The sequence below is a fragment of the Dermacentor variabilis genome, unplaced genomic scaffold (genome assembly GCF_050947875.1).
Source record: "Dermacentor variabilis isolate Ectoservices unplaced genomic scaffold, ASM5094787v1 scaffold_12, whole genome shotgun sequence".
Classification (NCBI taxonomy): domain Eukaryota; kingdom Metazoa; phylum Arthropoda; class Arachnida; order Ixodida; family Ixodidae; genus Dermacentor; species Dermacentor variabilis.
Window position 1 is genome coordinate 33,084,141 of NW_027460280.1, and position 26,095 is coordinate 33,110,235.

Consider the following 26,095-nt stretch of genomic DNA (forward strand, 5'->3'; position numbering starts at 1 on the left):
TGTTCAATGGCCCTGTTTAAGTCAGCCACCTTCTTCCTCAATTTGCGATTAAACTGGTGCCGCTTCCAACGCACCTGTATCGAACGTTCGGCCTCGATCAGATGGGCCAGGCGGCTGTCCATGATGATGACGTCCTCATCTGTTTCTATGGTCTTTGTGGCTGAGCGCACTGCATTGCGGAGCTCCGCCGTCCAGGTTTCGATCTCTGTGATGTCTTGTGCTGTGGTGAGGCGCCCCTTACGGAATTTGTCCCAGTCCTTCCACTTGTGTATAATGGTATTGCTCCGTAATTGGTTGGGTATTGTAATTTCGAGGATGTAGTGGTCACTGCCCAGGTCGACGCCCGTGTTGTGCCCGTGTGGTCTTTTTGATGAATGTAAGGTCTGGTGTGGTGTCTCGTGCTACGGAGTTGCCGATGCGGGTAGGATGCGTGGGGTCCGTGATTAGGACACAGTTGTGGTCCAGCGTATCCTGCAATAAGTCCCGTCCCTTGGCCGTGTCCTTCACGTAACCCCATGCTTGATGGGCGGCGTTGAAGTCCCCTCCGATGAGCAACGCGTTGTCTCTGGCTTGGGTGCTGGCTGTGTGTAGTAGGGTCTTGAATTTCTGTGTTTGGTGCTTGGGGTTACTGTAGATGTTGGCAATGAACAGGCTGCCTTTCCGTTGTTTGCTTGGGATGATTTCGGTGAGGGCATATTCCACCCTGCTGGGGCCGTGTTTGAGTTGGTGCTCGATGAACGTGAGCCCTTTGTGGATGAACGTGCAGACGCTCCGTCCCTCCGCTTGGCAAATGTGAGCGCGATATCCAGGGAGGGTGGGGGTCACCGTTGCCGTTTCTTGCAGCAGGATAATGTCGAGTTTCTTGTTTACTGTGGTAATATGTTGTTGCAGCACTGCTTTCTTGTTGTTGTAACTGTGGCAGTTCCACTGCCAGACCGTAAAGCCCAGTAATGATCCTATTGCGGGTTGGGGTTGGGACATAGTTGTGGCAAGGGTGGGGCTTGCATCTGTTCTTGGAGGTATGGGTGGTTGGCGAATTCTGCTGAAAAGATGGGGTTGCGCATTATGGGCATGAGGGTGTGTTCAATGAATTTGAAACACTTTTGTATGGTGCGGAAGGACGTGGTGATCAGTTCCTCCAGCCGCGCCAGTCGTTGGTCGGTCACGGCAGCTGTGCTGGCGTAGGTATGCTGGCCTGTATGCAGGCGTGAAAGAAACAAAACAAAAGCATGGGGCATTCGTCGTCGATATTCTAATGTGGAAAAACTTAGTGCATTCAAACAGAATAAATGTCGGGGAAGGAGGACGCGAAGGCAAGCTTCATGCACAAGCAGTTATTATGATCGGTATTTTTAGATATGGAGAAGGCATGCGACACAACTTGGCGTTTTAGAATTCTTTGTGATCTGGCTGGTATGGGTGTAAGAGGTAACCTCTTGAACGTGATTCAAAGCTACCTCTCTAATCGTACGTTCCGTTTCAGGGTTGTTAATGTGTTATCTCGTCAATTTACGCAGGAAACAGGTGTACTACAAGGTGGTGTGCCGAGCTGCACCATATTCATTGTAAAAATGAATTCCCTATGGTAGGGTCACACCGCGAACAATGTTTTATTCAGTATATGTGGATGACGTACAGATAGGATTTAAATCATGCAATATTTCTACCTGAGTGACATGTACAGCTTGGCCTAATAAAATGTCTAAATGGGCTGACGAGAATGGATTTAAGTTAAACCCCCAAAAAAGCACATGCGTTCTATTCTCCAAAAAGAGAGGTATATTACTTGACCCTGCTATCTATCTTAATGGACAGCGGCTATCTGTCAGCCATGAACATAAAATTTTATGAATCATCTTAGACTCAAAACTAACATTTGTCCCTCACCTTAGGTATCTGAAAGCGAGATGTCTGAAGACAATGAAGTTGCTGAAAATATTGTCCCTTTCATCTTGGGGAATTGACAGGAGGTGCCTTTTGAGCCTCTACAAAAGCCTTATACTGTCCCGCCTCAACTATGGAGCTATGGTATATAGCTCTGCTGCACCTAGTGCTTTGAAGATGCTAGATCCCATTCACCACTTGGATATACGCCTGGCTACAGGTGCTTTTAGGACAAGTCTCGTAGAAAGCCTGTATGTGGAGTGTAATGAATGGTCATTACATCTCCAAAGGATGTATTTAAGTTTTTCCTATGCACTCAAGGTTAAATCAAACATGCAGCATCCATGTCACTCATCTATCCGTGACGTGTCTACTGCCAGGCTATTTTGTAACCGCCCAGCTATTAGGGCTCCGTTGAACCTTCGTTTGATAGCACTGGCAGAAGAAACAGGTGTTTTAGTCCCAGAGAATGTCCTAATGGCACCCACTCGCCTGCCCTCACCGTGGGAATGGCAGACCATTGAATGCGACATCTTTCATAGAAATATATAAGCGGGCACGACAAGCACCATATACAATTCCATTTTCGTGAACTTCAGGAGAAGTACTTCTGTACAGAATACTATACAGACACTTCCAAGTCCTCTAATGGAGTTTCCTACGCAGCTCTGGGACCTTCATTTTCAGTATCCGGGGCACTAAATCCACACACAAGTATCTTTACAGCGGAAGCCTATGCTGTGCTATCGGCTATTCAAAACATAAGGCTCACAAACCTTGCTAGTGCGATTGTGTTTACAGATTCATTAAGTGTAGTCAGAGCCCTACTTAGTCCAAGAAAATATAAGAACTTAGTTTTTAGTGAGCTGTACAGTCTGTTGTGCTCCCTATATGTGTACAATCAAGTGATTGTAATATGCTGGGTACCTGGTCACAAAGGTATAAAAGGGAATGAAGCTGCTGATGAAAGCGCTACGTCAGCAACTTTTAGCGACACAGGTGGAAATATTCCCATCCCTGCCACAGACCTAAAGCCTTTCTTACGCCTTAACTTGAGGAATCATTGGCAAGGGGAGCGGGATACACAAGCAATGAATAAACTTCACATAATAAAACCAAAACTGGGAACTGGATAAGTGGGAAAACAACACGGTACAAGGAAGTACTTCTTTGCCAATTAAAGATAGGCCACACATATGGTACTCACTCTTATCTCTTGACTGGGGGCGATCCTCCAACTTGTATAAAGTGCGGCAATAGTCTTACAGTCCTCCATGTTCTTATTCAGTGCCCTGCATGCAATAGAAACAGAGAGGAAAAAGTATTTCCCTTCTGCATATCGCGAAAATATACCTCTTCACCCTGCATTTTTTCTTAGCGATGAACCTTTTTTTAATCTGCAAATAGTTTTAGATTTCTTAGCCGAAACCAACACCCTGAAAATCATTTGGCCAGGCAACTTTTAGCACATGACTAACAGGCCTGCATTCAAGGGCTCTCTTGGAACTCTGGTGTCACTGTTATATGTTTTTGCATCGTGTTTTTAACGAAAGCCCATTGCCATAGCCCACATCACTACCTAGTCAGCGTCATTATTTTAGCACCTATATATTCTACGCCACTTACAGCGACAGCTTTTAGACCCTTTTACAGCCATGTCACATCTACCATGAGGAATTCATTGTGCAAGTCATCCGTAATACATCATGAACATTACCACTTGTCATGGCACTCTTTGGCCAAACCTGACCCTTGTGCCATAAAACACCACACATCATCATCATCATCACGCAAAGGCAAGCAAAGAGGGCAAGCTGGGAGAGGTTTCTTTCCGGCATTAATTCGTACACACGGGAGGTGAAAGTATGGGACGGGCTGAGAAGATTGAAGGGGCAGCAAATCCATCCGTTGCCCTTGCTAAACGAACAAGGAAACAGTCTGAAGGACCAAGCCGAGGTTCTTGGTGAGCACTTTGAGTGCATTTCTAGTTCTAGGCACTATTCCTTGTCTTTCCTGAAATACAAAGAAACGGAGAAACGGAAGCCACTCATCCGTAAACATAGCTCAAACAGACCTTTTAACCAGCCTTTCTGCATTGCTTAACTGAAAACTTCCTTAAACGCGTGTCAGAATTCTGCTCTAGGTCCCGACAGGGTTGTGTATGACATGTTTAAACACCTTCACAAAGACACACAGATCACACTACTCATACTCTTTAATACTCTCTGGGTAGCTGGGCATCTTCCATCCTCATGGAAAGAAGCCATTGTCATTCTTGTGTCAAAACAGGGCAAGGATCTCACCTCAGTAACGAGCTATCATCCGATAGTGCTAACAAGTTGCCTCGGCAAGTTGTTTGAAAAAATGTCTAGTCGTCGCCTTCTCATTACCTTAGTAAGATCTTGATGAGGGTCAGTTAGTTCATATTGACATGTGTACTTATCTTTATCGGGTGATCACGTTTCGCCGCCTAACAAATGTTATCGCACAGCGCAGAACGCGCCTGCACGTAAAAGAAGTTTCTGGAATGTTATCGATGGTTCCGTCCACTGTCTTTCACCGCAACTTGTGTAATCTGATTGAATGTATGCACGACGCGAATAGTGTAGAACTTTGTGGAAGACATGCGGGTCCCAGCAGTTAATATGGAACATTCGACGACTGATCTATGAAAGCCGACGCGCTTGACCCGCTGATCAGATTTTCGCCGATCGCCGACCGTGTTCGCCACTATCGTTGTGCTATAAGTGTAGCCTGTTTTTGTGGGCACAGGTTCACCCAATAAAAGTACGTTTTGTCTTTCACAGTATTGCTACTGTGCTCTTATCGTCACCACCACGTGACATCTGGTGGAGGTGCTTTTCGTTCATGTACCGGACGCCCCCGACAAGCCGTGATCCAAGCCCGGACCACAAAGACAACACCAACGTAGTCCCGGACCATCGAGCAAGCCGCTGTCTTCAACAACTGCCCCCGGAGCACAGACTTTTGCCTGAGACCAGGAAGATCACCACCAAGTCCACTCCAATGGCAGCCCCAGCATCCCCCATCGTGCTGCAGCAGCCCAGGGAGCCTCCGACGTTCCGCGGTTCAACGTTCGAGGACCCAGAAAGCTGGCTTGAGACATACGAGTGGGTCGCTGCTTTTAACAACTGGAACAGCGATGAAAAACTGCGACATGTCTTCTTCGCATTGGAAGACGCTGCCAGGACGTGGTTCGAGAACCGAGAAGCCGCCTTAACGACCTGGGAGCTGTTCCGAAGCGGCTTCCTGCAGACATTCGCAAGCGTCGTACGCCAAGAACGAGCCCAAGCGCTGTTAGAAGCCCGGGTGCAGCTACCTAATGAGACAACCGCGATCTTCACAGAGGAAATGAGCCGTCTATTTTGCCACGCCGACTCTGAAATGCCCGAGGAGAAGAAAGTCCGCCTACTCATGCGTGGTGTGAAGGAGGAACTTTTTGCCGGAATGGTACGAAGCCCACCGAAGACCGTCGACGAGTTTCTTCGCGAGGCCACCAGCATCGAGAAGACACTCAAGATGCGAAACCGGCAATTCGACCGCCGCACGAACTCGACAAACTACGCCGGAGTTCAGTCACTGGCCACCGACGACCTACGCGAGACTATACGAGCAGTCGTGCGGGAGGAGCTACAGAAGCTGTTCCCATCATCACAGCCTCAAGTGGCTTCGATTGCTGATGCCATACATGACCAGCTCCAACAACAACTCGGAGTAGCCCCTGAACCAACGCAGCCTCAGCCGCAAGCGATGAGCTACGCCGCCGTCGCCCGCCGTCAAGGTCCCCCTCCACGACCGTGCCAGGGCCCCGTAACGCCGCAATTCCGTCGACCACCGCCGCCGCCACCGGCAGCACGCCCACCCGTCGCCCAGCGCAGCTACCCGGGGAAGACAGACGTTTGGTGCACTCCTGACCACCGCCCGCTCTGCTACCACTGCGGAGAAGCGGGTCACGTCTACTGACGATGCCCATACCAGGAGATGGGACTGCGAGGTTTCGCCGTCAATGCTCCGCACCCGCAGCAAGGTGAACGCCCTCGCGATATCGCCGACTACCTCGCCGCTACTCAGTGGAGCTCTCGACGACCGTTGCGTTCGCCATCACCAGGCCGGTACCTGTTGCCGCAGCCCCAACCATACACTGGCCCAGCCTTGGGCCGGTCAGCGAGCCCATATCCGGAAAACTAAAAGCAGCAACCGATGGAGGTGCGGTTGCTGTTCGTCGAACTGACGAAGATCCTCCGCCGCTGACGAAGACACCGAAAAAACTACCTCGACGACATAACGACACGCCACCGAGCCGACGAAGTCTGGAAGCAAAGAATACGACGACGAAAGACGACACGACGACGCGACGTTCCAGCTTGAGTTCAACACGACGCAGCCGTGATCCGACGCCAAGACCTAACTGCAACGCCAGGCAAAGAACCACCGACCTCGACGTGCTTCTCGACGGCCATGCAGTTACCGCCTTAGTGGACACAGGGGCCGATTACTCCGTAATGAGTGGACACATCGCCGCCCAGTTGAAGAAAGTTAAAACTGCATGGGAAGGCCCTCAAATTCGAACTGCTGGAGGACACCTCATTATGCCGACTGGAATCTGCACGGCAAGAATAACCGTTCATGACTGGACTTACCCTGCTACCTTTGTTATCCTCCAACAGTGTTCACGAGACGTCATTCTTGGCATGGACTTCCTGAACCAACACGGCGCAATCATAGACCTGAAGTCAAAATCGATAACGCTGTCGGAAGATCAAGCGATACCGCTGAAGAGCTCTCGTAGTCACCACGCCTTGGGTGTTCTCGAAGATCAAGTGAGCATCCTGCCTCGCTTGAGCATTGTTATTTCGGTCGGCACAGAAATACCCGCTGACGTAGAAGGCGTCATCGAAGGCGACCAACGTCTACTGCTCGACCGTGAAATTTGCGGTGCTAGAGGAATCGCTCGACTGCACGGAGGAAACACGAAAGTGTTGCTGACAAACTTCAGCCAGGAGTTCAAGCACATCAACAAGGGCACGACGATCGCATACATCGAGGAAATTCTGGAAACCAGCAATGCGTTTGTCCTCCCGGATTCTGCCGCATGTACCCCGATGACCGTAGTTCCCGAACCAGACTTCGACATAAATCCAAGTCTCCCCATAATTAAGCAACAGCTGACAAGCAACAGGCGCTTTGTCAAGGACTTTTCACGCATCACTGAGCCGTTGACACGTCTAACTAAATGTGATGTTGAGTTCAAGTGGGAAACGCCGCAGGCCGACGCATGCAGTCGCCGCCGGTACTTGTGCACTTCGACGAGTGCGCTGATACAGAAATCCATACTGATGCCAGTAGCCCAGGCCTCGGTGCCGTTCTAGTGCAGAGAAGAAACGGAGTTGAACAGGTGATAGCTTACGCTAGCCGGTCGCTGTCAAAAGCGGAAGGCAACTATTCCACGACCGAGAAGGAATGCCTCGCCATCGTTTGGGCTACAGCTAAATTTCGCCCTTATCTTTATGGCAGGCCATTCAAAGTGGTCAGCAACCATCACGCATTGTGTTGGCTAGCGAATATAAAGTATCCTTCAGGACAACTGGCGCGCTGGAGCCTCAGACTACAAGAATATGACATCACTGCAACCTACAAGTCCGGACGAAAACACTCCGATGCCGATTGCCTATCACGTGCCCCCATTGACGCGCCGCCGCAAGATGACGAGAATGACGATGCCTTCCTTGGAATGATAAGCGCGGAAGACTTTGCTGAACAGCAACGGGCAGACCCGGAGTTAAAAGGCCTCGTCGAATGTTTGGAAGGGCACACCGACGTTCCCAGGGCATTTAAGCGCGGATTATCTTCCTTCACGCTTCAAAACAATCTGCTCGTGAAGAAGAACTCACCAGTCCGCGCTAACTACCTTCTTGTTGTTCCGTCGGCGCTGCGTCCAGAAGTACTGCACGCCCTACATGACGATCCGACCGCCGGGCACCTTGGCTTCTCCTGGACGCTATCGAGGATACAAGAAAGGTATTACTGGCCACGCCTAACCGCCGACGTTGCCCGTTACGTCAAGACATGCCGAGACTGTCAGCGACGCAAGACACCACCCACAAGGCCAGTCGGATTACTACAGCCGATCAAGCCTCCTTGCCGACCTTTTCAGCAGATCAGGATGGACTTATTGGGACCATTTCCGACATCAGCTTCCGGAAATAAGTGGATCGGCATAGCGACGTACTACCTCACCCGCTTCACTGAAACTAAAGTTCTGCCGAAAGGCAGCGCAACCGAAGTGGCGAAATTTTTCGTCGAGAACATCCTGCTGCGACATGGTGCTCCAGAAGTCCTCATCACCGACAGAGGAACGGCTTTTACAGCAGAGCTCACCCAAGCCATTCTGCAATACAGCCAGACAAGCCACAGGAGGCCAACTGCCTACCACCCGCAGACGAATGGTCTCACGGAGCGCCTGAACAAGACCCTCGCCGACATGCTAGCAATGTACGTAGACGTCGAGCACAAGACGTGGGGCGCAGTCCTGCCGTATGTAACCTTTGCTTACAACATGGCGGTGCAAGAAACAACACAGATCACGCCGTTTAAGCTGGTTTACGGGAGGAACCCGACGACGACGCTCGACGCCATGCTGCCACATGTCACTGACGAAGAGAATGTTCACGTCGCTTGCTATCTCCAGCGTGCCGAAGAAGCCCGACAGCTCGCCTGCCTACGGATCAAGAACCAGCAGCGTACCGACAGCTGACACTACAACCTCCTCCGACGCTTCGTCGAGTACCAGCCCGGCGATCGTGTTTGGGTATGGACCCCGATACGCCGACGAGGACTCAGTGAGAAACTACTCAGATGCTATTTCGGACCCTACAAGGTCATCCGACGTATTGGCGCTCTGGACTATGAGGTCACGCCAGACGGCATTTCGAATTCACAGCGGCGCCGCGCACAATCTGAAGTGGTCTACGTGGTGAGCCTTAAACCTTTTTACGGACGCTGACGAACTTCCTTATTATTGTTTTTTTTGCTACGAGTGCTTTTGTTTATTTCTTTCGTTTGTTTGCAGCATCGGGTCGATGCTTTTTAAGAGGGGGGTAATGACACGTGTACTTATCTTTATTGGGCGACCACGTTTCGCCGCCTAACAAATGTTATCGCACAGCGCAGGACGCGCCTGCACGTAAAAGAGGTTTCTGGAATGTTATTGATGGTCCAGTCCACTGTCTTTCACTGCAACTTGTGTAATCTGATTGAATGTATGCACGACGCGAATAGTGTAAAACTTTGTGGAAGACATGCGGGTCCCAGCAGTTAATCTGGAACATTCGACGACTGATCTATGAAAGCCGACGCGCTTGACCCGCTGATCAGATTTTCGACGATCGCCAACCGTGTTCGCCGCTATCGTTGTGCTATAAGTGTAGCCTGTTTTTGTGGGCACAGGTTCGCCCAATAAAAGCTAGTTTTGTCTTTCACAGTATTGCTACTGTGTTCTTAACGTCGCCATCGCGTGACAATATTTAGAACTGAGGTTGAACAGCACGAACAAAACAAGGACACAAGGAAACAAATACCGCAGACGAAAGCTGACTGCCAACTGGAAGTTTATTTATTGGGAAATGAAAAGGTAAAGGATAACGGTGGGAAAGGGAAATAATAGAGGCTTACTACATTAGAAAGGAAGGAGATAAATGTGTAAGTGCTCCCTCTCTTGCCTTGTTGGGAAAAGAAATAGCTTTTTTGGATGAAAGGTTATGATGTTGCTGATTTGCAGATGTTTTTGTGACTGTTGTATGCATGCCTTTGCTGAAAAAGGTGTAAAATGGCTGGAGAATTTCAAATAAACTTCCAGTTGGCAGTCAGCGCTTGTCTGTAGTATTTGTTTCCTCGTGTCCTTGTTTTGTTCCCGCTGTTCAACCTCAGTTCTACATTACCTTGAATCAAGTAAAATGCTTGATCCGTACCAATGCGGATTCAGAGAAGGCAGGTCAATAACTGACATCCTCATGCGTGTTGAGGCCAATATTCTTGATGCTTTTGTCCAGAAGCAATTCTTCTTATCCATTTTTCTTGACAATGAAAAGGCCTACGACACCACGTGGTGCTACGGAATCCTCCAAGACCTGTCACGAATAGGTATCAGGGGGAACATGCTGAATGTTATGGAGTGTTACCTCACGAAACATAGTTTTCGCGTAAAAATAGGCAACGCGCTCTCTCATTCATTTACACAGAAAATCGGAGTACCCCAGGGAGGCGTCCTCAGCTGCATGCTTTTTATTGTGAAGATGAACACGGTCCGTTATTCACTACCTACAGGCATTTTCTATTCTGTTTATGTAGATGATGTACAGATAGCTTTTAAATCTGGTAGCCTTGCTGTCTGCGGGAGGCAAGTCCAGCTTGGGCTAATAAAAGTATCCAAATGGGCAGTCGAAAATGGGTTTAAGATCAACCCACATAAAAGCTCCTGTGTCATTTTTTCAAGAAAGAGAGGGCTGCAGCCCACCATCGAACTGCAAGTACAGCACATTGCTATGAACAAAGAACATAAATTCCTAGGTGTCATACTCGATGCAAAACTAAGTTTCATCCCCTACATCAGATACCTCAAGGCCAAGTGCCTGAAAACAATAAACATACTGAAAATTCTCTCCCACACCAACTGGGGCAGTGACAGAAGATGCTCATTGAATCTCTACAAGAGTCTTGTACGATCGCGTCTAGACTACGGTGCTGTGGTGTATCAATCTGGCTACACTGAGTGCCCTAAAAATGCTTGACCCTGTTCATCATATAGGAATACACCTGGCCGCAGGCGCTTTCAGAACTAGCCCGGTACAAGATCTCTATGTAGAGTCCAGTGGTCACTCGATCGGCAGAGGTCATCCACTTTCATGTATTTCCTGAACGTACACTCTAACCCTGAACTTTCTTGTAAGGAAACCGTAAACAATATGACTTCTGCCACACTTTTCCGCAATAATCCAATGGTGAGAGAGCCTTTCTCGATGCGTGTGAGGAGCCTCAGCAAAGTAATGGCTGTCCCACTTTTTGAAAACCTGCTAATGGCACCAGCCAAGCCATTACCACCGTGGCTGTGGCAGCTTATAGATTGCGACACATCTTTTGAAGAAGTTACGAAGAATGCCCCAGAAATACACATGAAAATACACTTCCTAGAATTTCAGTCAAAGTAGTCGTTTCCAGAATTCTACACAGATGCTTTAAAGTCGCATGCTGGTGTTTCTTATGCTGCAGTCAACACATCCTTCTCAGAATCAGGCTGCTATCCCCGGAAACGAGCATCTTTAGGGTGGAGGCCTATGCACTCTTGTCGGCAGTGTGGCACATCAAGGAAACAAAACTAGAAAAAGGAATCACAAGTACACATGCCAATATTTAGATTCATTGAGTGACATCAAAGCCTTAATTTATTTATAAAAGAACAAAGAGCCTGTCTTTACTGAACTTTATTAAATCCTCTATGCTTTGTACGCATCTCATCAACATATATTGTTCTGGGTACCTGGCCAAAGAGGCATCGAGGATAATATGCTTGTCGGCTGCATAGCTACAACAGTGACTACAAAACCAAGTAATTCTTCCTTAGCGGTACCTGTTGTAGATTTAAGGCCCTTCATAGGCAAGAAACTGAGGGACCATTGGCAACATACGTAGGACACTGAAATGCTTAATAAACTTCACATTACCAAGCTAAACGTAGGGAACTGGCCATCACTAACAAAGACACGACAGACTGAGGTAATTTTCCGTCGTCTTGGGATAGGTTGTACTTATGGAACTCACTCCTACCTATTAGCCGCTGATGATCCTTCTGCCTGCGATAAATGTGGTGAGATGCTTACGGTCATTCATGTCTTTTTAGAGTGTCGGGAAATAGAAGCTCAACAACAAAAGTACTTTTCCTCGGTATACAGACAACACATTCCCCTCCACCCCGCAATGTTTTTCGGCATTTAACCGCTATTTGACAAGAAGTTAGTTTTAACGTTTTTGTGAAATGTTGGCACATTGCAAGTTATCAGACCAAGGTATATATAGCACATCGTCTCACTAGAGGCTTCTGCTGCGATAGCATTTTTGTAAGCTCGTGCCTCCCAGCCCTTGCAAGGTATGACTGCTACTGTTACTCACTCGTTCAATATACAATCCCTTGGTAACAGAACTGCTATGTTCACAGCATACACCACTAGTCATTGTCATCATTTTACAGCGACTAATTTTAAGCCTCTCAACAGCCAAGTTACATGTACCATTCACATCCCGACTTACAACCCTGACATTTGCTATGTTCTACCATCAGCACTTCATTTATTATCTTTGGCTTGATGCTCTTTGGCTATATCTGGCCCTTGCGCCAATAAAATCCATGCATCATCATCATCATTGTCACTTGGCCAGCTGATTGGAAAGAGTGCTTGTTCATTTTTCCTATAGGCAAAGAACAGACACAGTGGCTTGCACAAAAGCTTCACTGAGCTGATTCCAGCATATGGGCATAACGTGCCATTACATCTCATTTACTGCACTGTTGTGTGCCTTTATATTTCGATCAAAAAGATGTAATGAAACATGTGTCCTTTTCTGGATTACATTTTTCATGGAATTACAGATTATTATAACCATTTACTGTTTAAATGGGATTGATTGGTTGGTATTGAAGGTAAACTATGTTGCTTGTGTACAACTATGGCAGTAATGATGCTAAACAATTAATCGAACTAGATTTCTTCTTTTTACCTGTATGTTTATTTCTAGTTTGAGCAAAGTGGATAATGAGTGTAAAGGGGCAAACTAAAAGCTTCTATCTATCTCAAAATAAAGCTTCTTAACCCTTTATTAACGAGTGTTGCCTACAGGCAACATACCAAAAAAGATTTTTTTTCTTGCCGAATTTAAGCTTAAACTGGGGGGGTGCATGCATGTGCACAGTTTCCTGCTTGGGGTTTTACCCCTATTGCTGAAAAGAAATACTGTGCAATTCTAGTATTGAGTACGAACTAGCTAAATGTCTTCAGCCGACACTGAATGACAGGAAGCAAGCGTCATTGGTTGGTTTGGAGCAGGAACACTGGACGAGGAAAAAGAAGTTTGGCACGGGACTCACTGTCTTTTGAAAGCAAAGTTAGAGGAGACAGGCCAATTCAGCATATCCGGCTGCAGTGGTGTCACACATGTGATGTAAAAGCAAATGAAATGTCCACCTATGGTTCACGTGTGATGAGAGCTGTATATACAAATTGAAAATGGAGCCTTAGGTGGCTTGGGGTGAAGCCCACTTCCAGTTTCCTGCCTCCCGTTTTCCCCCTATTGCTGCAAAAATTTCCGCAAAATGTTTTTTTCTTCTTTTTGTTGATTATGCTTATTCTTTATGTGTTTTGCATATTTAGATAGGAAAAACATCTTTTCTGGGTATCTATATGTCTTGTCTATAAAGTGTTAGTACAATGAATCTTTACAAAACCGTGAACTTACCCATACTGACAAGCCCAGAACTTGCTTTTATGAATATCGAAAGCTATTCAAAAACACTCATGTGCTTAGATTTAGGTGAATGTTGGAAAAAGACGATGGGGTCAAAATTAACCAGAAGTCCTCCACTGTAGTAAGTTCCATATTCCACATGCATCCATGTGGTGGAAAACCCCATCAGTCATTGTCTGCCTGTTGTTATACTAAATACCATGCATGATTTGTAGGTTGCACCTTGACCACTTGGTTGGTTCGAGAAAGAGTTGCTTATGGCCTGATGTGTCATTGCAGGTACGACTTCCTCTCGCGAAAGTGGCACACAGTGAAGCCAACCACTACCAGTGCACCAGCCAATCGTTACGGCCATTCAGTAGTAACATACAGGGTGCGTCCTTTATTCCTTTGACAAGCATCTGAACATTGTACACTTGTTCCTGGCACAAAAAATACTTGCCGTGGGGGCTAAGCGGCTATAGTATTGCTCTGCTAAGCACAAGGTCGCAGGATGAAATCTCTGCCGTGGTGGTTATATTTCGATGGAGGTGAAATGCAATAACGCCTGTGTCCTGTGCAATAAATATCCCCTGGTAGTCAAAATTAACCAGGAGTCCCCCACTACAGCATGCCTCATAATCAAATTGTGGTTTTGTCATGTAAAATCTCAAAATTCATTAATTCCTGGCATGAAATAGCTGCTCCATGGCTCTTTTAAACCATGTGCTGATACAGCACTTGTTACAGCACTTATTACATTAAAACCAAGTTTAGAGTAAATGTGTAGGTGTCTTGCAATTTGGAGCAATATTGACACAGGTGTGAAGAGGAAAGTGATCCTATCCACAAAGCTCCCTACAAAAACATCTAGAGGGAACTGTGGCACTTGTGTCTACGAGAGTTGCAAGCATGACAGTTCAGCCAGTATGGAAATGATGGGGTAATACATGGATTTGCCTAAATTTTGTCCTTGTGGCTCCAAATGGCTTTGTGACTCTGCAAACTGATAGTTTTCAACAAGATATTGCACCATAAATGCATCCATTCACAGTGATTATGCATGTGCACAGAGAGTAAGTGCCTTGCTGTGTTTATAAAACTATGATTGCTTAGAAATTTACAAAGATAAAGTATTATGAATAATGCTACAAGAATGTATGATGCCACAAAAAGGAAGATGAGACAAATGTACTACCCATCATTTCCATAGTAGCTGTATGATTGCAGGGCCGGAGCTCTCTCTGGTAATTTTTGTAGGAAACTCAATGGTCTTATGTGAACAGCACGCCAACCATAATCTATCTTTCTTTCTTTTCTTTTTCCAGTTTTCATTTTTTACTCCTTTCTGGCAAGCAATGCAGTTCTGCCTTTTTATCTGAATTGCCTGGAAAGGACAGACATCATTTTCATGACAAATTCAGTGCACAATCACCGCACAATTCCACTGTTTGCCATTATGAATATTTATCTTAAGGCGCATGCTAGGCCAGAGCTCAAGGCATGATATATTTACTGAAAACCCTGAGGATAGCACCACTTTTAAATTATTTCTTCTGAAACTGTGTATTCAGCACAATATTTTTTTTTCAAAAGCCTACCTTACACCCACTGCTGGACTATCAGTGCACATGGCATATTTGGGCGTGAATATCTTGGAAGTAGGGGTGGGTGAATAGTCGAAGTTTAGAATATGTATCAAATATTACAAGGAAACTGTTCATATTCATATTTGTAAACGAACTATTCAGTATTTCTGAATAATTGAAGTAGCCAACCTATTTCAATACAGCTTAGTGCTAAAATTTGGTTACTATTCTCCGTGTGCTAAGCAATGCATAGGAAATTATCAGAAGTGAAACACTGACAAACATCTTCAAAATAATACCAAGAAAAATGGGTTATGCAAGTTCGTTTTCAACTTTGCAGTGAGAGTCTGCATGAAGACGTGATTTTTGTTTGTCTGCCACTTAATTTCATTGGCGCTGTAGTCTTGTAGCAGGTTTATCTTTTATGCTGCAACCTGTGATGTTTTCTTGGCAACGGGCCCTTTTATGTGTCTCTAAGGCGCACACAGTCCTTCAGTAGCCTTTTTATTTTTATTTTTTTTCCCTCGTACTCTGAACATTTTTTTTGCAGCCATTTATTAGCATTCTTAAGCTAGTCACACAGCCATTTTAAGCTAATCATACAGCAGTCTTTAATTCTTGGAAAGCTTGTTAGCAATCGGGCTCGAAAGTTGTTGAGAGGCTATTCGTGCAGTTCTTTTATCATAATTAGAGATCCTTTATTTAAAGCTGTTCATATGTCCCTGAAAGATGTTTATTTTTGCACTAGTCATTACAGGCATGGTACCTAATTATACGAAAATAAATATTCCTGCTGCCAATATGGGGGACCATTTTTGTTCTCCGGAATTTTTCAAAATTGCCTGTGGCAGATAGCATAGGTAATTCTTGTCCTTGAGCTGGATTATTAAAAGAGGTGGACATTACTAGTACAAGAAATCGAAACACATATTCATCTAATTACCAAAAATGCATTAACTTCCTAATTGATTACTATACAGCCCATATTGCAATTCACGAATTTTAGCTGGCGATGACAGGCTTGGAGTGACGCCTGTCACCGGCAAATGATTCCAAGAGCGAATGGGGCTATACTAATCCAGGTACAACCAAATTAGAAAGGCCCACTAAGCTTCAACAAGACACTCCCTCACCAGAACAGGAATTGGCCTCCGTGGTGCAGTATTCGGTGACCCCCTCCCTCATGGCTTACTCACTTACCCAATGGCCCTCAGTCCCCAGCAGCTGCGGAGCACCTGACCAAGGCGGCGATCAAACCTGTAATGCAGCAGAGGGTGCTAAGAATCTCTGGACCCGGACAGGCTGCCAATGGAAACTGACCCTTGCAACGTTTAACACCCAAACCGTCTCGAGTGGGGCTAGCTTAGCAGGACTCTTTGAGGAATTATCAGCCAGTTTGGGATATCATTGGCCTTAGTGAGATTAGAAGAACTGGTGAGGCTTATACATTGCTGAATAATGGACATAACCTCTGCTATAGAGGTCTCCTAGAAAAGAAGCAATACGGGGTAGGATTCCTAATCCATAAGGACATAGCGGGCAGCATTGACGAATTCTACAGCTTTAATGAGAGGGTAGCTGTAGGCGTAATCAAGCTTAATAAGAGGTACCGATTAAAGGTAGTACAAGTATATGCTCCAACATCCAGTCACGATGATGAGGAAGTAGATCAGTTTTATGAAGATGTTGAATTAGCGATGAGAAAAGTACAAACTCAGTATACTATAGTAATTGGTGACTTCAGTGCAAAAGTGGGGAAAAAGCAGGCTGAGCAACAAGCAGTTGGCAACTACGGCATCGATTCTAGGAACGCTAGAGGAGAGATGCTTATAGAATTCGCAGAAAGGAATAAGCTTCTAATAATGGACACCTTTTTCAAGAAGCGTAGCAACAGAAAGTGGACCTGGAAAAGCCCTAATAGTGAAACAAGAAATAAAATTGACTTCATTCTTTCTGCCGATCCCAGCATAGTGCAGGATGTAGAAGTGATAGGTAGGGTAAAGTACAGTGATCATATGTTAGTGAGGGCTAGGATTCACCTCAATTTGAAGAGAGAGCAAAATTGGTCAAGAAGAAACAGGTCAACCTTGAGGCAGTAAGGGTAAAAGTGGACAAATTCAGGCTGGTACTTGCAAACAAATATGCAGCCTTAGAACAGAGAGATGATGATGACATAGAGCTAATGAATGAAACCGTAACTAGGTTGGTTTCAGAGGCAGCAATTGAAGTGGGAGGCAAGGCACCAAGGCAACCAGTAGGCAAGCTCTCCCAAGTAACAAAGAAACTAATAAAGAAACGACAAAAATGAAAGTGTCCAACTCAAGAGATAAGATAGAATTCGTGGAACTGTCAAAACTGACCAACAAGGCGAAAATAAGTGATATTCGAAATTATAACACAAGAAAGACTGAAGAAGCCGTAATAAATGGACGCAGCCTAAAATCAGTGAGAAGGAAACTTAGCATAGGACAAACCAAGATGTATGCACTGAAGAATAAGCAGGGTAATATCATCAGCAATCTCGAAGGTGTAATAAAAGCAGCAGAAGAATTCTATACTGACCTGTACAGTACCCAGAGGACTCGGGAGTACTCCATTTGAAACAATAATGAACAGGATACAGAAACTACTCTTATATCTAGAGATGAGGTCACAAGGGCTTTGCAAGACATGAAACGGGGAAAAGCGGTAGGAGAAGATGGAATAACAGTCGATTTAATCAAAGCTGGAGGAGACATAATGCTTGGAAAACTGGCGGCTCTTTGTAGAAAGTGTCTATCGACTGCAAGGGTCCCAGAAAACTGGAAGAATGCAAACATTATACTAATCCACAAAAAAGGAGACGTTAAGAATTGAAAAATTATAGGCCCTTTAGCTTACTCCCAGTATTATATAAAATATTTACCAAAATAATCTCCAATAGAATAAGGGCAACACTGGACTTTAGTCAATCAATGGAGCAGGCTGACTTCAGGAAAAGTTACTCTACAATGGATCACATCCACGTCATCAATCAGGTTGTCGAGAAATCCGCAGAGTACACGAAGCCTCTCTATATGGCTTTCATAGATTACGAAAAGGCATTTGATTCAGTAGAGATACCAGCAGTCATTGAGGCATTACGTAATCAAGGTGTACAGACCACTTACGTAAATACCTTGGAAAATATCTACAGGGGTTCTACAGCTACCTTAATTCTACACAAGAAAAGCAGGAAGATACCTATAAAGAAAGGGGTCAGACAGGGAGACACAATATCTCCAATGCTATGCACTGTGTGCTTGGAAGAAGTAATGAAGCTATTAAACTGGGAAGGCTTAGGAGTACGTATCAACGGCCAATATCTCAGCAACCTTAGAATTGCAGATGACATTCTCCTGTTCAGCAACACTGGGGACGAGTTACAACAAATGATTGAGGACCTTAACAGAGAGCGTGTAAGAGTGGGGTTGAAGATTAATATGCAGAAGACAAAGATAGTGATCAATAGCCGGGCAAGGGAACAAGAGTTCAGGATCGCCAGTCACCTGCTAGAGTTTGTGAGGGAGTACGTATACCTAGGTCAATTAATCACAGGCATGAGAAGGAAATTCACAGAAGAATAAAAATTGGTTGGATCGCATACGGCAGACATTGCCAGCTCCTGACTGGAAGTTTACCATTATCATTAAAAAAGGAAGGTGTACAATCAGGGCATTTTACCAGTGCTGACATATGGGACAGAGACTTGGAGACTGACAAAGAAGCTTGAGAACAAGTTAAGGACCGCGCAAAGAGCGATAGAATGAAGATTGCTAGGCATAACGTTAAGAGACAGGAAGCGAGTGGTTTGGATCAGAGAGCAGGCGGGTATAGAAAATATTCTAATTGACATCAGGAGGAAAAAATGGAGCTGGGCAGGTCATGTAATGCGCCGGTTAGATAACCGTTGGACCATTAGGGTTACAGAATGGGTACCAAGAGAAGGAAAACGCAATCGAGGGCGACAAAAGTCTAGGTGGAGGGATGAAATGAGGAAATTCGCGGGTGCTAGTTGGAATCTGTTGGCGCAGGACAGGGGTAATTGGAGATTGCAGGGAGAGCCCTTCGTCCTACAGTGGACATAAAACAGGCTGATGATGATGATGAACTGGTGAGCTTGTGAGATGATTATCCCTTTGAAGTTTATTTCCTGGATGACACTGATTTTTAGATAGTATTTCCCGAAGTGTAGCGCAAAATACATGGGCATTCCAGTTACTTTTGTTCTTTTGTTTTAGTAAAGTAGTCGAACATCAATGTATTCTTGTTGAGTTTGATGGCGCATATATCCAAACGGGTCATTCTGGAAATTCATTTCAAGGTGATATGGCTTGCAAGCTCACCAGCTACAATTAGTAAATTGCTATATGTGCTGTGAAGTAATTAAGAATGCAATTTGTGAATTTTGTTGATTAATTGAATATATATTTCGATTTCTCATGCAAGTAGCGTCCACGTCTCTGTATAATCCATCTCGAGTAATAGAATGACGTTATCTGCAACTGGTGATTTTTTAAAATTCTGTAAAACTTGAATATGATCAACCTGTATATGGGTCTGCATTTGACTATTCGATATTCCATTTGAGATTTGATACCAGCTATTAGTATCTTGATTTGTATTCGAAAAAGTTTATATTTGCCCACCTCTACTTGAAAGTAGTGCTAGTCTCATAATTTCTGCTTCAAGGGGCCCTGTGGCTGCTTAAAAAAATGTGTGGACTGTGTCTGATATGCAAAAAGATTTGTTTAGTATGGTAGATGCCAGTGGAATGCTGCCACTGCAATACCTTTCTAGATGAACAGTGAAAATATTTAATTTTATTGTCTGTATTAAGGCAGCAACCATGGAATTTGACAACCATACCTTATATAGTCGCTGGTTGCCAAATGGTAGTCAGTTGCTTAAAAATATATAGTGGGCAAGTTTTAACAGTTATATTGATCAGTTCATTAAAACTTCTTTCTGGGCGAGTTGGTGCATACTTGACATGTGAACAAGAAAGGTACTTCATTAAAACTTCTTTCTGGGCGAGTTGGTGCATACTTGACATGACAGCATGTCAAGTATGCACCAACTCGCCCAGAAAGAAGTTTTAATGAAGTACCTTTCTTGTTCACATGTCAAGTATGCACCAACTCGCCCAGAAAGAAGTTTTAATGAAGTACCTTTCTTGTTCAAACAGCGCTTGTGTCCTGTCCCTTATACTTTGTGGTTGCATGTGTTTGCGCTGTAAACAGTTTTCATGTCAAATATTGATCAGCATGCATGGAAACTTGGACTAAGCTAGACATTGGTGTGGCATCTGCTGTTCATGAACTGATAGACAGCGCTTGTGATTTAAGTTGCTGTGTACCTGAACACAGCATCTTCAAATGTCAAAAGCATGGACAAAATGTTGTAAATAGACTGGCCCCATTGCAACAGTGTCTTCTGAACATTTCAAGGTCCAGTCGATTTCTGTTAATTCGACTGTGATGGGACCAACGAAATTGATCAATTAACCGGCGGGTCAAATTAAACAAGATATCGAAAAAAGGCCAAAACACATCGCTGATTCATTTGGTAGTATTTGCCTTATCTTAACATCCTCCCGAATCAAACGTGCGTTCGCTTTCTACATGTCCAAAGTAGAAAACTAATGTAGGGATGGCGTTTAAGCTCTTAAACAAAGTAGAAATCACGCCTGATATTTTAGCAAAAAGTTGTTGACCGGTTTTGTAAAGTCAACTTTGCCTTACGGTTTCTTAAAGTCGGCTCTGCCACATAACAATTGTGTTACGCGGTCAAGCATGCAATCTTTGTGAAGGTGGTTTTGGCTTTGAGCTCGTTGCACTGTGCCCAATGTGGCCCAGTTTTCCTTCAACATAAAAACAGAAAAACAGGAGCCGTGCGTTAGAATCATATATGTACTGTAATCAAACATTAGGAGCTACGGTTATTGCTTGAAAATCTTAGGGTGGGCTGAAAGTAGGCATTCTGACGAGAGATGATTTGTGTTCAATGCATTCACTGTCCCCTGAGCTCTGCCGGGACAGACGCTGCTACTAAAAGGGTTACTATTGGGGTCAATATAGGAGACAGGTTCGTGGGCACTGACTGCTGAAGTTCAAATTATCCAGCAAAGGTCAATTTTAGGATCTAAATAACAGAAGCTTGGGCCCATAGAAATGGTGGGTGCTCGCCGCAACCTTCGGTCGGGATTGAATTAACAGAAGTCTACTCTAGTGTGTTTATGCCTGCTTATGACATTGTTTGCAATGTCTCCTTTGCAGGGTAAATTATATCTGTTTGGTGGCACATTGCGTGATGGCCGCACATCAAATGACCTATGGCGCTGGGATCCTGAGGAACTGCGATGGGCACAGCTTTCACCACATCAGCCCGAGTGCCAGAATGAACTTTGCCCACCACTGACAGCATCAGGCCACACTGCTGCCATTGTGGACAACACAATGGTGGTCATCTTTGGACATAACCCCGATTATGGATACCTCAACGTTGTGCAGGAGTATACCTTTGGTGGGTTTGAGCTTCATCTTATTCATAATGTGCCTGTATCTGAAGTCACCATAATAAAGCCAGGACATGTTGAAGTCAAGTTAACTTTATGTGTTTGACAGATAGCATGGTTGAGGACACACAGTATCATGTTATACCCCATAATCTGATATACAGTCGACGACTGATTTTTTGGACATGCTTGATTTTTCTGATGTTTTCCCGGCCCCAGGACATACCTCATAAAGTCAATGTATTACGTGGCTCAAAATTTCGGGCACTCTAGGGAGGGCTGTTCGATTTTTCGGACTTTCCAAGCGTCAGCCGGGCCAATTGCTGCGCATTTTGAGCTGTCTCACCACCATCTTGTTTGTTTACATTTTCCTCCTGTAGCCTCGAAACCGGTGCTGGTCTTGCATGGCAGTTCCTCAGCTACTCAGACACTGGATTGAGGCTATATGCTAGCAGCTTCCGCTTCCGCAACAGCGTCACTGCCGTAACGCAATGCTTTTTTTTTTTTTCCTTTCGTCCTTCGACTGCCTGTTTGTGTTTGCTGTGCGTTGACGATCTTAGTGAGTAGGCCTAATCATGGTCATGCTGCGGAGACACGAAAACCACATTCTGTCGCTACTGTGGCTCGCATTTGATTGAATCGGCTTCAGTGCTTCAAGACGCTGTTTCCGGAACTTTTATTTTTGCGTGCAACATGGCAGTGAGGAGGCAGTCAACGAAGTCGATGTGACAACTTCCTGATGACTGCACTGTATGTGCTGCTTAGCCAAGCGTGCCGATTGACAATGGAGAAGAAATCTATGTTGTCATCGGCCTCGTGCTTTAAAGGCGTAAAGTCCCTGCCTGTCTTGTATGAGGCGAACAAGAAGGCATGGATAACACAGCAGATTTTTTAAAGCTATGTGAGAAAACTAGATCGTAAATTTGATCTAGAAGGCCGCAAAGTTTTGTTGTTCATCGACAACTGCGCTGCACACGGGCACATAAACAACTTGAAGTCTGTGCGAGTCGAGTTCTTGCCACCAAACATGACAGGTATCCTACAGCCAATGGACCAAGGCGTGATACGTAGCCTGAAGGTGAACTATCGGTCGTGCTTGCTTTCGCGTGTGGTGTTGTGCCTTAACAGCGGAAAAGCCTACTCTGTCGATGTGCTTGGTGCACTTAGCATGCTCGCTGATGCGTGGAAGTCGGTGGCACCCACAACACTGCGCAACTGCTTCCGCCACGCGGGATTTGTGTTGAATGGCGGCTCGGCTGTCTTGGACGAGGATAGTGTCGTCGACCAGCGGTCTGGCAGTGAGCACCTCATCGACGACCTTCGCACTGCAGGCATCGAAATTCCCTCGACCATCTTGTTTTCGGAGTTCACGGACGTGGACAGCGAGTTGGAACTTTGTGCCAGGATCAAGGATGAAGAAACCATTTGCCAAGTGCTTGCAAAGTCTGAGAGCGACGACGACAACGACTCGCCTGCAGCAGCATAGCCAATGCAAGCTGAGCTGATGCAAGCGGTTGCAACGCTTTAGTCGGCTTATGGCGACATGATGACTCTCGCCGAAATTCAGGCGGACCTGCTTGCATACAAGTGAAGCATGGTTCAGATCACTTTTTCCAGCCTCTAACTCAATAGTAAGCAATAAATTGAGTTTTTTGGGGGCACATTTGTTTTTTCGGACTGCCTAATTTTTCGGACATTTTCGCGGTCCCTTGAGGGTCCGAAAAATCGGTTGTCGACTGTAGTCCGAACTCTGTCAGCCGGAGGGCCTTTTGAGCTGTTGCACGGCTTTGCTGCCTGTCACTTTTTTCGCAGTAATATGGACTGAGCAGTTGCTAAGCAGTGCTCCTATGTTTTGAGCCAAGGACTAGTAATTTCAAATATCAAACAAGTGTACCTGGTGACGATTCTAATTTCTATTAGTATTTTATAAGTGGTGGCCCAAGCATCACCTTAACAGATCTGCGCCAACTTTTGTACATTAAGATTTGTGGTACAAAGGGCTGTGAATCACCTGAAGATGGATGCCAGCATTCATGCACACTGCAGTTTTGTACAAATTTGATGTTGCATATCTTAAATATATTTTTACAAAGTGTTTGATAATTTTACTGGAACACTTTTGCATGGAGTGCAACATGCCATGTAATTTTTTCAACTTTGTAGGGTCTGCATTTTTTTTGTTAAAGAAACAAACATTGAGCTTGTGTTCCTGTAACTTAGAATTGGAAAGCTAGACTACAAGACTTTCCTTCTAGTTTCTTCATTTGAAGCTTAATGGAATAATGATGTACAGGAAAAAAAAATGATCCAAATCCATATCTTGGAATCCATGTGAAGTGAAGCTTTCGTGAAGCGGTTAATCAAATGCTATAAATTTGCCCCTTTCATTCCTGCATCTGTGGCAGAAAGAAAACTGACGTAAGTGTGTGTGCTCTCGCACACCCATGCTGTGCAAAGTGACACTGTGACACTTGATGATCATCTGAAAAAGCTAATTGGCATTGGCACGGTAGAAGTATGCGTGCGATTGTGGCATGCGAGAGTTTTAGATTAGGATGCCCAAGTGTTGAGGGAACACAAACCACTGGATGTACAAAAGAATGCAAAGGGCTTGCAATGGAGTTTGCATGCCCCTTTGCTTGGGTGGGGCTTGGGTACCCTATTTTAAAGCTCTCTAATGGTTAGAAGGTGGGCTGACATGCTGGGGGACAGATTCTCGATCCCACCATCAAGCATGCAGTCTGACCTCTGTCTTTTCTTTTTTTACAGCGAAGCTGTTAAGGGCTACTTTCCCCACTATCATGTCTGCATGTAGAAAAAAAAAAATCCTGAAGATAGTGCAACACCGGGTCGACCCGTGGCAGAGGTGAAGCAGGTGTTAAGCACTCCCCATACGTGGGCTGATCCCGAAGATAGTGCAATACCGGGCCGACCTCCGGCGGAGGTAAAGCAGACGTTAAGCACTCCCCATACGTGGGCTGATCCGGAAGATAGTACAATACGCTCCTGACAGTGTAGTTTCCGGGCAACGGCCGCGCCACCTGTAGCTTGGAAAGTGCAACTCTGGCACTGATCCAACTTCAGTCGACGGCGTAGAATCCAGCTGGCGCATGTGTTGTTATGACCGCGTGTGATTCGAAACTTCTGAACCACGTGCACCACTGTCCTGCAGGTAAACATTCTGATACCACTGTTTCACGATGGCAAATGTGCAAGACATCGAAAACTGCCCAGGAAAAAGGTGTGGGGACGGCCGTACTGCTGCGTCAGACTGTAACTGCTTCGCAGGACTGCCTGCTCTCCAACTCTACAGATTTCCTGGCCGGCTGTGGTTTTGTGCTCGCGCTTCCTCTTTGGAGGATCGCACTAGAAAGTATTGTAGTCAGCAGACTGGATGTTTTTGGTTGGGAAAGAGTTTTGCTGGGAAGCCAACTTACATATTTTTGTAAATTCTCCGTATCCTTTAAAGCTATTTATTTTGCGGTACGAAGCGTACTGCGCGGCGGCTGCAGGTGTTCTGGCTTGCGTGAGTCGCTGAGCACTTCACACTGTGTGGCTCTGCTTGGGTTCAGGTTGCCGGATACGGTCACCCAAGTATTGGCAGCTGGAGCGGCCCAAGGTCGTGCCGGTTCCTCGACAGTTGTAAACAAAGTGCTGCGGTTGCTTGGCAGAACATAGCAGTGTACAGTGAAACCTCATTAAACCGTAGTTGGCCGGAGCTCGGAAAAAGTATGTGCTAAACGGTAGTACTGTTTAACCAAAATAGCATGAGATCGACCACTTATCTGTCAAAAACGGAACTCAGAGAGCGTGCGATGAAAGGTGAAAAAAAACATGCAGTATTTATTCACTTCGCGCAACAAGCGTTATTTTTGTTTGATGCCGCGGCGGCCTAGCAGTGACAGCGGCCTCAAACTTACTGAAGCTGCGAGGCAGCTTTTCAGCCAGCCCCCTCTTCTCGGCAAATACTCGCATGGCAGATTCCGCGTTGGCGTTAGTATTTTTCGTGCACGCCCGCGGTAGCGCTGTAGAAGTAGCGGGCCACCTTTTTCATTGCAGGGTGCTGTTCTCGTCGCGACGATTGCATTCATGAAACTGACGTAACGCGCAGCTTCTGCCACTGTCCGGCCTGAATCGCCCATGCTGTTGCTTTCTGTGTCGTCCTGATCACTGTTGCTAGCCAACACTTCGGCAAGAACAGAAAGAGCAATGGCGAAAAGCCGAACCTCGCAGCTGACATCTCTTCGCGGTCCCAGCAGTGCTGCCGTGCAACTTCTTCGCATTCCAAATGCCACACACCACAGTCAACAGCAGATCCCTCTCGCGTGCCAGCGCCGACTTCTTCGTGTCACATTCGATAGCACGAACGATGTCTTAATTTTTCTTCTATGCTGAGCATCCGGTGTCTTTTTTATCCGAGCTTCGGCATGATGCGAGTCCTCGCTTGCGCGACGCCACAATGATCTCTGGCACGGCGCCGAAATGATATTGATGTTGATGTGGCTTCACGTGCAAACGCACAGGGCGCTTGGAGGCCATTGTTCCGATCTCTGAGGCTAGTTGTTCTGCCGGGTCG

General features: G+C 45.6%; 1 protein-coding gene across 2 annotated transcripts in view; it reads left to right on the forward strand.

Moving 5' to 3' along the window:
• Positions 1–26,095, forward strand: part of dsd (attractin-like protein dsd) — a 123,564-nt gene that overhangs the window by 18,093 nt on the left and 79,376 nt on the right. For both annotated transcript variants that reach the window (XM_075676488.1, XM_075676489.1), the window contains 2 exons: positions 13,696–13,789; positions 21,281–21,527. In XM_075676488.1, coding sequence (XP_075532603.1) covers positions 13,696–13,789; positions 21,281–21,527 — 341 coding nt within the window. The remainder of the gene's footprint in view (positions 1–13,695; positions 13,790–21,280; positions 21,528–26,095) is intronic.